Source organism: Oncorhynchus mykiss, chromosome 11 (assembly GCF_057628025.1).
Source record: "Oncorhynchus mykiss isolate SJ-2025 chromosome 11, ASM5762802v1, whole genome shotgun sequence".
Taxonomy (NCBI): domain Eukaryota; kingdom Metazoa; phylum Chordata; class Actinopteri; order Salmoniformes; family Salmonidae; genus Oncorhynchus; species Oncorhynchus mykiss.
The window spans coordinates 80,615,200-80,631,012 of NC_143032.1; the positions used below are offsets into that span (position 1 = coordinate 80,615,200).

At 44.9% G+C, this 15,813-nt stretch overlaps 1 protein-coding gene across 1 annotated transcript; it reads left to right on the forward strand.

The window, feature by feature from the left end:
- The first annotated feature begins 10,792 nt into the window (after nt 1-10,792).
- On the forward strand, nt 10,793-11,564 carry LOC110536454 (C-X-C motif chemokine 11-1-like). The gene is made up of 3 exons (XM_090189045.1): nt 10,793-10,865; nt 11,066-11,192; nt 11,468-11,564. The coding sequence occupies exons 1-3, from the start codon at nt 10,796-10,798 to the stop codon at nt 11,562-11,564; spliced, it is 294 nt and encodes a 97-aa protein (XP_090045171.1). The 5' UTR covers nt 10,793-10,795.
- The last annotated feature ends 4,249 nt before the right edge of the window (nt 11,565-15,813 follow it).

Sequence of the window (15,813 nt, forward strand, 5' to 3'; positions counted from 1 at the left end):
GGTTAAATAAAGGTGATCTGGCCTACCTGGTTAAATAAAGGTGACATAAAAAATACAAATGTATTTTGGTATTGTCCATATGTAGCTTGTTTTTGGTCCCAGGTCCAGGAATGGCTGAAGAATTGCAACATTTGCCTTGAACTAACGCTGCAGACAGCAATACTGGGTGATTTGAAAAGCCATAGTGAATCAATCAATAATATAATAATTATTTTAGCAAAAAAATGAATTTTTAATTTACAATCTGTAGAAGCTATGAGAATAGAAAGGTTCAGTACTTTTGTGAAGCATCACGGCACAGTTGAAAAATATATGGCAAATGGAAATCCAAAATGGATGATGTTAAGAGATAGATGGGAGGGGATGAATGGAGCTGAAGGGTGGGCCTAATAACAGATAACATATGTAAAACATACGGGGTCTGTAAAATGTATATAGGTTCCAAAATGTTATGAAATAGCACAGTTACAAGTATAAATCAAACTGGATAAACATCAGAAATAGAGGAAAAATGTAAAAACAAACAAAATATAACTATTGTAAAATAGGTTCTGTAGAATGTGTATAAGATTTATAATCTGAAGGTAGAAGCCTAAGTGTTATTGTTTATTAGTTTACTCCAGTTGGGGGAGGGGTGGTAGGGTTTGCGGGGAATAATAAAGGTATATTTTTTTAAAAGTATGTATGTCTATATAGGTATGTGTATGTATATATCTGTATATGCATTGCATGTGTGTATGTACGTGTCTATATATGTACCAAAAATAGATATGGGGGATTGGAAATGATGCAGACAATAACATTGATGGAAACAACAATCTTTTCACAATTTTAAACTGATCCACCTCTAAAAAAAATAAAATAAATACAGTATATGTTATCGCCGTGAGCCTTGATCAATAACGGGTCATAAACGACACCATTTGATAGACAGTATATGAATAGTGTGTAATACAGTACATTGTACGAAGCCCATTGTATTAATTTGACTAAGAAGATTGATGAAACTATTGGACATATCAGTTCAGTGCTTGACAAAATCATACTGCTGCACACTTTAACTACACTGTTGGTTAAGGCCTTGTAAAGTAAAGCATTTCATGGTCTACACTTTGTATTCGGCTTCTGTGACAAATAAAGTTTGATTTGATTCATATGTGACCTTCAGCTCAGGGGACAATTGTAGGAAACACTATTATCTCAACACATCCCGTCTTATCACCTCATCATATCCACATATGAAGGCAGGAAACCTGTCTATGGTTTGACAGGTACTTCTCTCTCTCTGGGAGGTACCCTGCTTCTCCACATGTTGTCACATGACACACCCACAAATTGGATGTTTCAATCCCCCAAAATCTAAACTATATGCCACTGTGTAAAGATGTTCATCAAGCACCAGAGGGCGCTAATGTCATGTGTCATTCTGTCAGTGTTGCTCAGCCTCACTGTCACTATTTCACTGACTACCACCACACCACGAAGTCTATAGAAAACACAACATCTACGCCTATTAATTTGATTGTACATTTTCAAGTCCTACAGATAAAAATGATTTTTTTCTCAGCTGAATAAACCAGCTGATTTAACCAGTGCTCATGATAATGACAAAATTAACTCCAAAAGAGACTGGTCTCCACCCGTACACAACTAGACACTCTGAATTCCCCCTTATCACCATATAGGTCTAACACACCAGACAGAAGCATCCCAAAGTGGAACCTATTTAGTGCAGTTTTGTTGTTCCTTGTGGGTTCCTTAGTGGTTCCTTGTGGGTTCCTTTGTGATTCCTTCTGGGTTCCTTAGTGGTTCCATGTGGGTTACTTAGTGGTTCCTTGTGGGTTCCTTGTAGGTTCCTCAGTAGTTCCTTGTGGGGAAACCTACATAGGGATGAGGGAACATAAGATTGAGGGTACACAGGGTTGAGGGAGCACATGGTTGAGGGAACACAGGGTTGAGGGAGCACATGGTTGAGGGAACACAGGGTTGAGGGAGCACATGGTTGAGGGAACATAGGGCTGAGGGAATATATGGCTGAGTGGGGAACATAGGGTTGAGGGAACATAGGGTTGAGGGAACATTGGGTTGAGTGAACATAGGGCTGAGGGAGCACAGACATGGTCCGAAGCTTGGCATGCTAATTTCCAATGGAAACCAGACAACAAACATCTATAAGAGATAGCTAGAATAACAATTCTAACAGTTTCCACATAATACTGCCTGGGACATTGTGATTCTCGTGGTGAGTGCTATTGCCTACTTCAGAGAACGCATTTCCACTGCTCCAGAGTAAAATGGGGGCATAATTTACACCACTCTAGCCGATGCTTGGCATTGCCCATGGTGATCTTAGGCGTGTGTGCTACTGCTCGGCCATGGAAACCCATTTCACAAAGCTCCCGACGATCAGTTCTTGTGCGGACGTTGCTTCCAGAGGCAGTTTTGAACTCGGTAGTGAGTGTTGAAACCAAGGACAGACGATTGTAACGCACTACGCCCTTCATCACTCAGTGGTCACGTTCTGTGATCTTGTGTGGTCTACCACTTCGCGGCTGAGCCGTTGTTTCTCCTAGACGTTTCCACTTCACAATAACAGCTTTTACAGTTGACCGGGGCAGCTCAACCAGGGCAGAAAATGGACAAACTGATTTGTTGGAAAGGTGGCAACCTGTGGTGGTGCCACATTGAAAGTCACTGAGCGCTTCAGTAAGGCCATTCGACTGCCAATGTTTGTCTATGGAGATTGCATGGCGGTGTGCTCAATTTTATACACCTGTAAGCAACGGGTGGGGCTGAAATAGCCGAATCCACACGTTTGAAGGGGTGTCCACATACTTTTGTATATATAGTTTACATTTCTTAGGGGTGTTCAATGTCGGTTGTCTCTTAGGGTTGCCTGACTCTTAAGGCATCTGCATACTTAGCTCGGTTTGTTTCTAGCTCGTCTTTGCCGAGTCCCCAACCGCCGTATGTTCCGATTTTCAGGGGAAATGGAAAGAGAGAAAAATATTTTTTATAACTAACCCAAGATAGACCAGAGCCTGTTGTTTAATTAACAGAATGTCGTCTAAAATCCATCTCGCTCAATCTTCTCCCACTGCCAGTCACTGGGTTTCCTCTCTTCGCCATATTTGGTAGGGATTTGAAACGCCAACCGGATGCTTCACATGTATAAACCGAGTGAAGTATCTGGCTCATTGTTCTATCTGTGAGAGAGTCTTTGACGTGACTTCCGCATTTTGGAGGTTAACACTCCATCTTACCTCCTCTTCTACATTTACTGGATGGGTTGAACAGTGCGAGAGAGAGACCCTCCTCCGAGAGTTATGTTTCTTTCCGTTAAGACCAGAATGCTTAGAGACCTAGGTCTCTTTTTCATATAAATAGAACATAAATACACATTACATATATACAATACATTCAAATACAAAAATCACAGTCATGGGAAGCACAAGTAAAACATCACAAATCAACCAGGAAAACAGTTACATTCCTCTACAAAGTCCCCAATAAATATTTTAAATTGCCCGAACGACACCAGAACGTCAACATGAAATGTATTTAGATTTTTTAGGGTATCTAGTTTCAGGCGTTTTTTTATGCTTGCTATATTAGGTTAGCTCCTGGCAGAAATCGGAACGTCTGAGCCTCGCATACTGTACTTCGTTAAAATACCTTAATTTGGAAAAACTTGAAAAAAGCTGAAATAGTACTTTGTCCCTCTTGAGACACTGTGGCCAGTTTATACTTCCTCAAAAATGTTGTCATAACATATGTATGAACTGTTTTGCATTGGAATTATGAGGACGCCTTTTAGTGGTGCCAAAAGCGTCTTAGGGTTTTGCCTGACGTCGTGATCTTTGACATCATGGAGAAGTAGCCGCGAAGGCCGTGCCCCAAATGGCACCTTATTCTCCATTTACCGCACTACTTCTGACCATTGTCCATAGGGCTCTGGTCAAAAAGTAGGGCACTATATAGGGAATAGGGGGCCATTTGGGATGTGGTAGAAAAACAGATTGTATCATCTCTCTGCCTTAAACACGCCTCAAATTTCACTGTCAGAGAGAGTGTTTCTGAGAAATGGGAAATCCTGTGTGAAAGGAGAAGCAGGGAAAAGGAGAAAGGAGCTGAGTCAGACAGAGACAAGGGGAACACCCTCTCAATTCAATTCAAAGGGCTTTATCTGTTACGGTGCGTGAATGAGGACCCAAAAGCGAATTAACTTAAACAGAGCTTCTTTAATTACCAAACATAGGTAGGCTCAGACGGACCGGCAGATTCCGACAGGACAAGACAAGGTTACAGCAAACATGACGACAGTCTGGTTCAGGCATGAAACACAACAAACAAGAATCCGACAAGGACGGGAACAAAAACAGAGAGAGATATAGGGGACTAATCAGAGGGAAAAAGGGAACAGGTGGGAAAAGGGGTGACGAGGTGGTTAGGAGGAGACAAGGCACAGCTGGGGGAAAGAGGGGGTGGAAAGGTAACCTAACAACGACCAGCAGAGGGAGACAGGGTGAAGGGAAAGGACAGAGACAAGACACAACATGACAGTACATGACAGTACCCCCCCACTCACCGAGCGCCTCCTGGCGCACTCGAGGAGGAAACCTGGCGGCAACGGAGGAAATCCTCGATCAGCGCACGGTCCAGCACGTCCCGAGAGGGAACCCAACTCCTCTCCTCAGGACCGTACCCCTCCCAATCTACGAGGTACTGGTGACCACGGCCCCGAGGACGCATGTCCAAAATTCTACGGACCCTGTAGATGGGTGCGCCCTCGACAAGGATGGGGGGGGGGGGAAGACGAGCGGGGGCGCGAAGGACGGGCTTGATGCAGGAGACATGGAAGACCGGGTGGACGCGACGAAGGTATCGCGGAAGAAGAAGTCGAACTGCGACAGGATTAATGACCCGAGAAATACGGAACGGACCAATGAACCGCGGGGTCAACTTGCGAGAAGCCGTCTTAAGGGGAAGGTTCTGAGTGGAGAGCCAAACTCTCTGACCGCGACAATATCTAGGACTCTTAGTTCTACGCTTATTAGCAGCCCTCACAGTCTGCGTCCTATAACGGCAAAGTGCAGACCTGACCCTCTTCCAGGTGCGCTCGCAACGTTGGACAAAAGCCTGAGCGGAGGGGACGCTGGACTCGGCGAACTGAGATGAGAACAGCGGAGGCTGGTACCCGAGGCTACTCTGAAAAGGAGATAGCCCGGTCGCAGACGAAGGAAGCGAGTTGTGGGCGTATTCTGCCCAGGGGAGCTGTTCTGACCAAGACGCAGGGTTACGAAAAGAAAGACTGCGTAAGATGCGACCAATAGTCTGATTGGCCCGTTCTGCTTGACCGTTAGACTGGGGGTGAAAGCCGGAAGAGAGACTGACGGAAGCCCCAATCAAACGGCAAAATTCCCTCCAAAATTGAGACGTGAATTGCGGACCTCTGTCCGAAACGACGTCTGACGGAAGGCCATGAATTCTGAAAACATTCTCGATGATGATTTGTGCCGTCTCTTTAGCAGAAGGAAGCTTAGCAAGGGGAATGAAATGAGCCGCCTTAGAGAACCTATCGACAACCGTAAGAATAACAGTCTTCCCCGCTGACGAAGGCAGTCCGGTGACAAAATCTAAGGCGATGTGAGACCACGGTCGAGAAGGAATAGGAAGCGGCCTGAGACGGCCGGCAGGAGGAGAGTTACCGGACTTAGTCTGCGCGCAGACCGAACAAGCAGCCACGAAACGACGCGTGTCATGCTCCCGGGTGGGCCACCAAAAACGCTGGCGAATGGAAGCAAGCGTACCCCGAACGCCAGGGTGGCCGGCTAACTTGGCAGAGTGAGCCCACTGAAGAACGGCCAGACGAGTAGGAACGGGAACGAAAAGAAGGTTCCTAGGACAAGCGCGCGGCGACGGAGTGTGAGTGAGCGCTTGTTTTACCTGCCTCTCAATTCCCCAGACAGTCAACCCGACAACACGCCCCTCAGGGAGAATCCCCTCGGGGTCAGTGGAGGCTACTGAAGAACTGAAGAGACGAGACAAAGCATCAGGCTTGGTGTTCTTAGAGCCCGGACGATAAGAAATCACGAACTCGAAACGAGCGAAAAAACAGCGCCCAACGCGCCTGACGCGCATTAAGTCGTTTGGCAGAACGGATGTACTCAAGGTTCCTATGGTCAGTCCAAACGACAAAAGGAACGGTCGCCCCCTCCAACCACTGTCGCCATTCGCCTAGGGCTAACCGGATGGCGAGCAGTTCGCGGTTACCCACATCATAGTTACGTTCCGACGGCGACAGGCGATGAGAAAAATACGCGCATGGGTGGACCTTGTCGTCAGAGAGGGAGCGCTGAGAAAGAATGGCTCCCACGCCCACCTCTGACGCGTCAACCTCGACAACGAACTGTCTAGAGACGTCAGGTGTAACAAGGATAGGAGCGGATGTAAAACGATTCTTGAGGAGATCAAAAGCTCCCTGGGCGGAAACGGACCACTTAAAGCACGTCTTGACAGAAGTAAGGGCTGTGAGAGGAGCTGCCACCTGACCGAAATTACGGATGAAACGACGATAGAAGTTCGCGAAGCCGAGAAAGCGCTGCAGCTCGACGCGTGACTTAGGGACGGGCCAATCAATGACAGCTTGGACCTTAGCGGGATCCATCTTAATGCCTTCAGCGGAAATAACAGAACCGAGAAATGTGACGGAGGAGGCATGAAAAGTGCACTTCTCAGCCTTCACAAAAAGACAATTCTCTAAAAGGCGCTGGAGGACACGTCGAACGTGCTGAACATGAATCTGGAGTGACGGTGAAAAAATCAGGATATCGTCAAGGTAAACGAAAACAAAGATGTTCAGCATGTCTCTCAGGACATCATTGACTAATGCCTGAAAGACAGCTGGAGCGTTAGCGAGGCCGAAAGGAAGAACCCGGTATTCAAAGTGCCCTAACGGAGTGTTAAACGCCGTCTTCCACTCGTCCCCCTCCCTGATGCGCACGAGATGGTAAGCGTTACGAAGGTCCAACTTAGTGAAAAACCTGGCTCCCTGCAGGATCTCGAAGGCTGAAGACATAAGAGGAAGCGGATAACGATTCTTCACTGTTATGTCATTCAGCCCTCGATAATCTATGCAGGGGCGCAGAGACCCGTCCTTCTTCTTGACAAAAAAACCCCCCGCTCCGGCGGGAGAGGAGGAGGGGACTATGGTACCGGCGTCAAGAGCTACAGACAAATAATCTTCGAGAGCCTTACGTTCGGGAGCCGACAGAGAGTATAGTCTACCCCGGGGGGGGGTGGTTCCCGGAAGGAGATCAATACTACAATCATACGACCGGTGTGGAGGAAGAGAGGTGGCCCTGGACCGACTGAACACCGTGCGCAGATCGTGATATTCCTCCGGCACCCCTGTCAAATCACCAGGCTCCTCCTGTGAAGAAGAGACAGAGGAAACAGGAGGGATAGCAGACATTAAACATTTCACATGACAAGAGACGTTCCAGGAGAGGATAGAATTACTAGACCAATTAATGGAAGGATTATGACAAACTAGCCAGGGATGGCCCAAAACAACAGGTGTAAAAGGTGAACGAAAAATTAAAAAAGAAATGGTTTCACTATGATTACCAGAAACAGTGAGGGTTAAAGGTAACGTCTCACGCTGAATCCTGGGGAGAGGACTACCATCCAGGGCGAACAAGGCCGTGGGCTCCTTTAACTGTCTGAGAGGAATGTCATGTTCCCGAGCCCAGGTCTCGTCCATAAAACAGCCTTCCGCCCCAGAGTCTATTAAGGCACTGCAGGAAGCTGACGAACCGGTCCAGCGTAGATGGACCGACAAGGTAGTGCAGGATCTTGAAGGAGAGACAGGAGTAGTAGCGCTCACCAGTAGCCCTCCGCTTACTGACGAGCTCTGGCCTTTTACTGGACATGAAGTGACAAAATGACCAGCGGAACCGCAATAGAGACAGAGGCGGTTGGTGATTCTCCGTTCCCTCTCCTTAGTCGAGATGCGGATACCTCCCAGCTGCATGGGCTCAGCACCCGAGCCGGCAGAGGAAGATGGTAGTGATGCGGAGAGGGGGGCGACGGAGAGCGCGAGCTCCTTTCCACGAGCTCGGTGACGAAGATCAACCCGTCGCTCAATGCGAATAGCGAGTTCAATCAAGGAATCCACGCTGGAAGGAACCTCCCGGGAGAGAATCTCATCCTTTACCTCTGCGCGGAGACCCTCCAGAAGACGAGCGAGCAAGGCCGGCTCGTTCCAGCCACTGGAGACAGCAAGAGTGCGAAACTCAATAGAGTAGTCTGTTATGGATCGATTGCCTTGACATAGGGAAGACAGGGCCCTGGAAGCCTCCTCCCCAAAAACAGATCGATCAAAAACCCGTATCATCTCCTCCTTAAAGTCCTGATACTGGTTAGTACACTCAGCCCTTGCCTCCCAGATTGCCGTGCCCCACTCACGAGCCCGTCCAATAAGGAGAGATATGACGTAGGCGACACGAGCAGTGCTCCTGGAGTAAGTGTTGGGCTGGAGAGAAAACACAATATCACACTGGGTGAGGAACGAGCGGCATTCAGTGGGCTCCCCAGAGTAACACGGCGGGTTATTGATTCTGGGCTCCGGAGATTCGAAAGCCCTGGAAGTGGCCGGTGGATCGAGGCGGAGATGGTGAACCTGTTCTGTGAGGTTGGAGACTTGGGTGGCCAGGGTCTCAACGGCATGTCGAGCAGCAGACACTTCCTGCTCGTGTCTGCCTAGCATCGCTCCCTGGATCCCGACGGCTGAGTGGAGAGGATCCGAAGTCGCTGGGTCCATTCTTGGTCTGATTCTTCTGTTACGGTGCGTGAATGAGGACCCAAAAGCGAATTAACTTAAACAGAGCTTCTTTAATTACCAAACATAGGTAGGCTCAGACGGACCGGCAGATTCCGACAGGACAAGACAAGGTTACAGCAAACATGACGACAGTCTGGTTCAGGCATGAAACACAACAAACAAGAATCCGACAAGGACGGGAACAAAAACAGAGAGAGATATAGGGGACTAATCAGAGGGAAAAAGGGAACAGGTGGGAAAAGGGGTGACGAGGTGGTTAGGAGGAGACAAGGCACAGCTGGGGGAAAGAGGGGGTGGAAAGGTAACCTAACAACGACCAGCAGAGGGAGACAGGGTGAAGGGAAAGGACAGAGACAAGACACAACATGACAGTACATGACATTATCAAACATATAAATCTAATTGTATTGGTCACATGAGCCGAATAAAACAGGTGCAGACTGAAAATGCTTACAGGCCCTTAACCACAACTTACTAAATAAACTAAAGTAAAAAATAAAAGAGCAACAATAAAATAACAATGATGAGGCTATACAGGGGGTACTGACACTGAGTCTATGTGTGGGGTACAGGTTAGTTGAGGTAATTTAAATAACATGTAGGAAGAGGTAAAGTGAGTAGCAGCAGTGAGTAGCAGCAGTGAGTAGCAGCAGTGAGTAGCAGCAAGTAGCAGTAGCTAATAAAAGAAGAGGGGGGGTGGGGGACTGAAGGCAAATAGCCTGGGTAGCCATTTAATTAGCTGTTCAGCTGTTTTATGGCTTGGGGATAGAAGCTGTTAAGAAGCTTTTGGACCTAGACTTAGGTAGCAGAGAGAACAGTCTATGACTAGAGTAACTGGAGTCTTTGGCAATTTGTAGGGCTTTCCTCTGACACCACCTGGTATAGAGGTCCTGGATGGCAGGAGGCTTGGCCCCAGTGATGTACTGGGCCATACGCACTTCCCTCTGTAGAGCCTTGCGGTCGGAGGCCGAGTGGTTGCCATACGAGGCGGTGATGCAATCAGTCATGATGCTCTCAATGGTGCAGCTGTAGAACTTTTTGACAGAATTCTCATATAGGTGTTCCTTTTGTCCAGGTGGGAAAGGTCAGTGTTGAGTGCAATAGAGACTGCGTCATCCGTTGATCTGTTGGGGCGGCTTACAAATTGGAGTGGATCTAGCATTTCTGGGATGATGGTGTTGATGTGCCATGACCAGCAGTTCAAAGCACTTCATGGCTACAGACGTGAGTGCTAAGGGTCGGTAGTCATTTAGGCAGGTTACCTTGGTGTTCTTGGACACAGGGACTATGATGGTCTGCTTGAAACATGTAGGTAATACAGAATCGGACAAGGATAGGTTGAAAATGTCAGTGAAAACACTTGCCAGCTAGTCAGCACATGCTCGCAGTACAAGTCTTGGTAATCTGTCTGGTGCTGAGGCCTAGTGAATGTTGACCTGCTTAAAGGTCTTTCTCACATCGGCTACGCCGAGTGTGACCACACAGTCGTCTGGAACAGCTGGTGCTCTCATGCATGCTTCAGTGTTGCTTGCCTCGAAGCGTGCATAGAAGGAGTTTAGCTTGTCTGGTAGGCTTGTGTCAATGGAAAGCTTGTGGCTCCGTAATAGTTTGCAAGCCCTGCCACATCAGACAAGCGTCGGAGCCGGTATAGTAGGATTAAATCTTAGTCCTGTATTTATGCTTTGCCTGTTTGATGGTTCATTTGAAAGCAATATTGTTTATAATCCTCTGGGTTAGAGTCCCGCTCCTTGAAAGTGGCAGTATGTTTACATCCATTGCCACTGCCAGAGAAAGGTTCACATGGGCAGGGATTATTATAAATACAGTATAAATACAAGCCAAGCTCTCCTCCATTCACAACTTCTATCACTTCTCTCCTCCTTTCACAACTTTCATCACTTGACTGAGCTGTCCATCCAGACTCTGAAAGAAATTGAAGAAGCAGTATCCATGACCAACACGATGACATCAACGGTCCTCATCAGCTTCCTGGCCTGTCTGCTCCTGGCCAATGTTGAAGGTAACATCTCTGAAATATCTTGAATTATAATTCTAATATCTTTGACATCTTTATTAGAAGTCTGTCGCATACAAAGCAACTTGCAAAGCCAGGGAGAAGTGTAGTAAAATAATAGGTTTGATTTCTGACTGAAGAGTTTAGTTCTTAGCTGCAATAATGCCATAACCAAACCTGCCATAAACTTTTATTGTCATCTCCAGGCCAGGTGGGTCATTCTAAAGCTCGATGCCTGTGTTTGAATGGACTGGTGAACCACATTAAACCTCTTCACATTGAGATGCTTGAGGTGTACACCTCCAGCCACTCCTGCAGGAACATGGAGATCATGTAAGAAATGTCTGTCTGCCTGCCTGCCTGCCTGCCTGCCTGCCTGCCTGCCTGCATGCCTGCCTGCCTGCCTGCCTGCCTGCCTGCCTGCCTGTCTGTCTGTCCCATATTAATATCAGTGCATATTGTGACCAGCTCAGTAGATGGACACAATGGTAAATGTTGCTATTTATTTGTACACCTGCTAGTAGGATAATATTATTTCTCTATATGCTCAGTTGGAAAGTGGTGAAGGCTAACTTCTAACAGTAGTCTCTCTCTCCTTGTATATTCAGTGTCACTCTGAAGAACGGAAAAGGGAAGAAGTGTCTGAATCCAGAAGCTCCATTTGCCAAGAAAACCATTGAGAAAATAATGAAAAAACAAAGGTGAGGACAACATATCAGTATTATATCAGAAAACCATTGAGAAAATAATGAAAACACAAAGGTGAGGACAACATATCAGTATTATATCAGAAAACCATTGAGAAAATAATGAAAAACCGAAGGTGAGGACAACATATCAGTATTATATCAGAAAACCATTGAGAAAATAATGAACAACCAAAGGTGAGGACTGCAGTATATCAGTATGTCAGTATGTCAGTATGTCGGTATATCAGTATGTCGGTATATCAGTATGTCAGTACATCAGTATGTCAGTACATCAGTATGTCAGTACGTCAGTACATCAGTATATCAGTACGTCAGTACATCAGTATATCAGTACGTCAGTATGTCAGTATACAGTGCCTTGCGAAAGTATTCGGCCCCCTTGAACTTTGCAACCTTTTGCCACATTTCAGGCTTCAAACATAAAGATATAAAACTGTATTTTCTTGTGAAGAATCAACAACAAGTGGGACACAATCATGAAGTGGAACTACATTTATTGGATATTTCAAACTTTTTTAACAAATCAAAAACTGAAAAATTGGGCGCGCAAAATTATTCAGCCCCTTTACTTTCAGTGCAGCAAACTCTCTCCAGAAGTTCAGTGAGGATCTCTGAATGATCCAATGTTGACCTAAATGACTAATGATGATAAATACAATCCACCTGTGTGTAATCAAGTCTCCGTATAAATGCACCTGCACTGTGATAGTCTCAGAGGTACGTTAAAAGCGCAGAGAGCATCATGAAGAACAAGGAACACACCAGGCAGGTCCGAGATACTGTTGTGAAGAAGTTTAAAGCCGGATTTGGATACAAAAAGATTTCCCAAGCTTTAAACATCCCAAGGAGCACTGTGCAAGCGATAATATTGAAATGGAAGGAGTATCAGACCACTGCAAATCTACCAAGACCTGGCCGTCCCTCTAAACTTTCAGCTCATACAAGGAGAAGACTGATCAGAGATGCAGCCAAGAGGCCCATGATCACTCTGGATGAACTGCAGAGATCTACAGCTGAGGTGGGAGACTCTGTCCATAGGACAACAATCAGTCGTATATTGCACAAATCTGGCCTTTATGGAAGAGTGGCAAGAAGAAAGCCATTTCTTAAAGATATCCATAAAAAGTGTCGTTTAAAGTTTGCCACAAGCCACCTGGGAGACACAAAAAAACATGTGGAAGAAGGTGCTCTGGTCAGATGAAACCAAAATTGAACTTTTTGGCAACAATGCAAAACTTTATGTTTGGCGTAAAAGCAACACAGCTGAACACACCATCCCCACTGTCAAACATGGTGGTGGCAGCATCATGGTTTGGGCCTGCTTTTCTTCAGCAGGGACAGGGAAGATGGTTAAAATTGATGGGAAGATGGATGGAGCCAAATACAGGACCATTCTGGAAGAAAACCTGATGGAGTCTGCAAAAGACCTGAGACTGGGACGGAGATTTGTCTTCCAACAAGACAATGATCCAAAACATAATGCAAAATCTACAATGGAATGGTTCAAAAATAAACATATCCAGGTGTTAGAATGGCCAAGTCAAAGTCCAGACCTGAATCCAATCGAGAATCTGTGGAAAGAACTGAAAACTGCTGTTCACAAATGCTCTCCATCCAACCTCACTGAGCTCGAGCTGTTTTGCAAGGAGGAATGGGAAAAAATGTCAGTCTCTCGATGTGCAAAGCTGATAGAGACATACCCCGAGCGACTTACAGCTGTAATCGCAGCAAAAGGTGGCGCTACAAAGTATTAACTTAAGGGCGCTGAATAATTTTGCACGCCCAATTTTTCAGTTTTTGATTTGTTAAAAAAGTTTGAAATATCCAACAAATGTCGTTCCACTTCATGATTGTGTCCCACTTGTTGTTGATTCTTCACAAGAAAATACAGTTTTATATCTTTCTGTTTGAAGCCTGAAATGTGGCAAAAGGTCGCAAAGTTCAAGGGGGCCGAATACTTTCGCAAGGCACTGTATGTCAGTACATCAGTATGTCATATCAGTACATCAGTATGTCATTATATCAGTACATCAGTATATCAGTATGTCATATCAGTACATCAGTATATCAGTATGTCATATCAGTACATCAGTATGTCATTATATCAGTACATCAGTATATCAGTATCAGTATATCAGTATGAGTACATCAGTATATCAGCGTATTTTGAATCTGTATTTATTAGTAGTTGTATTAATAATACATGTATTAATTATGTAATTATAATAATACATTTTATTATTTCAGGAGTGTGCAGTAAATCTGTGAACTAATGACACCAATCCCACTGAGAACTTGATGGAACAGAGAGCACCATGAGAGAGAGAGTTAATCCTGATGAATTACCACAGTTGAGTCAATGTACTGAAGACTGCCTGAGTACATTTACACTGTTTAATGGTACTTAGAAAGTCGTTTTTTAAATTGACAAAATTAGTATGTCTTACACCATATGACTTACTAGTTGATAGACATTCCTAGAATTTCCAATGGAAAAGTAAGCAGGCAGATGTGTTTTTTTTAGGTCAGTTTCATATTTTTGTTCATTGTTATTAATTTATGCTATTGAAAATATAAAATGCATGTCAAGAATTAAAATGTTCTACATTTTATTTAGTTATCAAAATGATCAACATCTGTGTAAATACTGTATATTCAATATGTGTTGTTTACGTTTTCTATCAAAATATTAAAGACGCATTTGACTCTACTTTCTGCTCTATTTTACCTCTGTTCAGCTAGTCTTTGATGGCTCACCAAATGTCACTACATCGATGATAGTCAGATGACAGACTATGTAGAGTGTGATGTCTTCTAGAACATAGCCTAAAGGAACACATTATGTAGAGTTGGATGTCTTCTAGAACATAACCTAAAGGAACACATTATGTAGAGTGAGATGTCTTCTAGAACATAACCTAAAGGAACACATTATGTAGAGTGAGATGTCTTCTAGAACATAGCCTAAAGGAACACATTATGTAGAGTGAGATGTCTTCTAGAACATAACCTAAAGGAACACATTATGTAGAGTGAGATGTCTTCTAGAACATAGCCTAAAGGAACACATTATGTAGAGTGAGATGTCTTCTAGAACATAACCTAAAGGAACACATTATGTAGAGTGAGATGTCTTCTAGAACATAACCTAAAGGAACGCATTATGTAGAGTGAGATGTCTTCTAGAACATAGCCTAAAGAAACACAAACACATCTAGAAATCATTTTCAGTTTTAGCAGCAACCACGTGGAAAGAGCTTTCATAACATCTTCATAAAAACAACCTAGTTGCTTCATAAATACTGTACTTAAAAGCAAAGTGATACAACATGAAGGTTGAGACCCACAAGGGTGCGTTCTGAGCCCTCCCCTGTACTTCCTGTTCACCCACGACTGCGTGGCCATGCACGCCTCCAACTCAATCATCAAGTTTGCAGACAACAGTACAGTTGTAGGCTTAATTACCAACAACGACGAGACGGCCTACAGGGAGGAGGTGAGGGCCCTCGGAGTGTGGTGTCAGGAAAATAACCTCACACTCAACGTCAACAAAACAACCGTAAGGCTCTCCTAGAGAGAGGTCTGCACAACGCATCACCGGGGGCAAACTACCTGCCCTCCAGGACACCTACACCACCCGATGTCACAGGAAGGCCATAAAGATCATCAAGGACAACAACCACCTGAGCCACTGCCTGTTCACCCCGCTATCATCCAGAAGGCGAGGTCAGTACAGGTGCATCAAAGCTGGGACCGTGAGACTGAAAAACAGCTTCTATCTCAAGGCCATCAGACTGTTAAACAGCTACCACTAACATTGAGTGGCTGCTGCCAACATACTGACTCAACTCCAGCCACTTTAATCATGGAAAAATTGATGTAAAAATGTGTCACTAGCCACTTTAAACAATGCCACTTAATATAATGTTTACATACCCTACATTACTCATCTCATATGTATATGCTGTACCCTATACCATCTACTGCATCTTGCCATCTTTATGTAATACATGTATCACTAGCCACTTTAAACAATGCCACTTTTATATGTTTACATACCCTACATTACTCGTCTCATATGTATATACTGTACTCTATACCATCTACTGCATCTTGCCTATGCCGTTCTGTACCATCACTCATTCATATATTTTTATGAAAATATTCTTCATCCCTTTACCCATGTGTGTATAAGGTAGTTGTTGTGGAATTGTTAGGTTAGATTACTCGTTGGTTACTACTGC

Coding starts and splice junctions, on each gene's coding strand:
- LOC110536454 (XM_090189045.1), top strand. CDS start 10,796: ATGACCAACACGATGACATCAACGGTCCTCATCAGCTTCCTGGCCTGT. Junction 10,866..11,065: donor GCTCCTGGCCAATGTTGAAG/GTAACATCTCTG, acceptor TGTCATCTCCAG/GCCAGGTGGGTCATTCTAAA. Junction 11,193..11,467: donor TGCAGGAACATGGAGATCAT/GTAAGAAATGTC, acceptor TTGTATATTCAG/TGTCACTCTGAAGAACGGAA.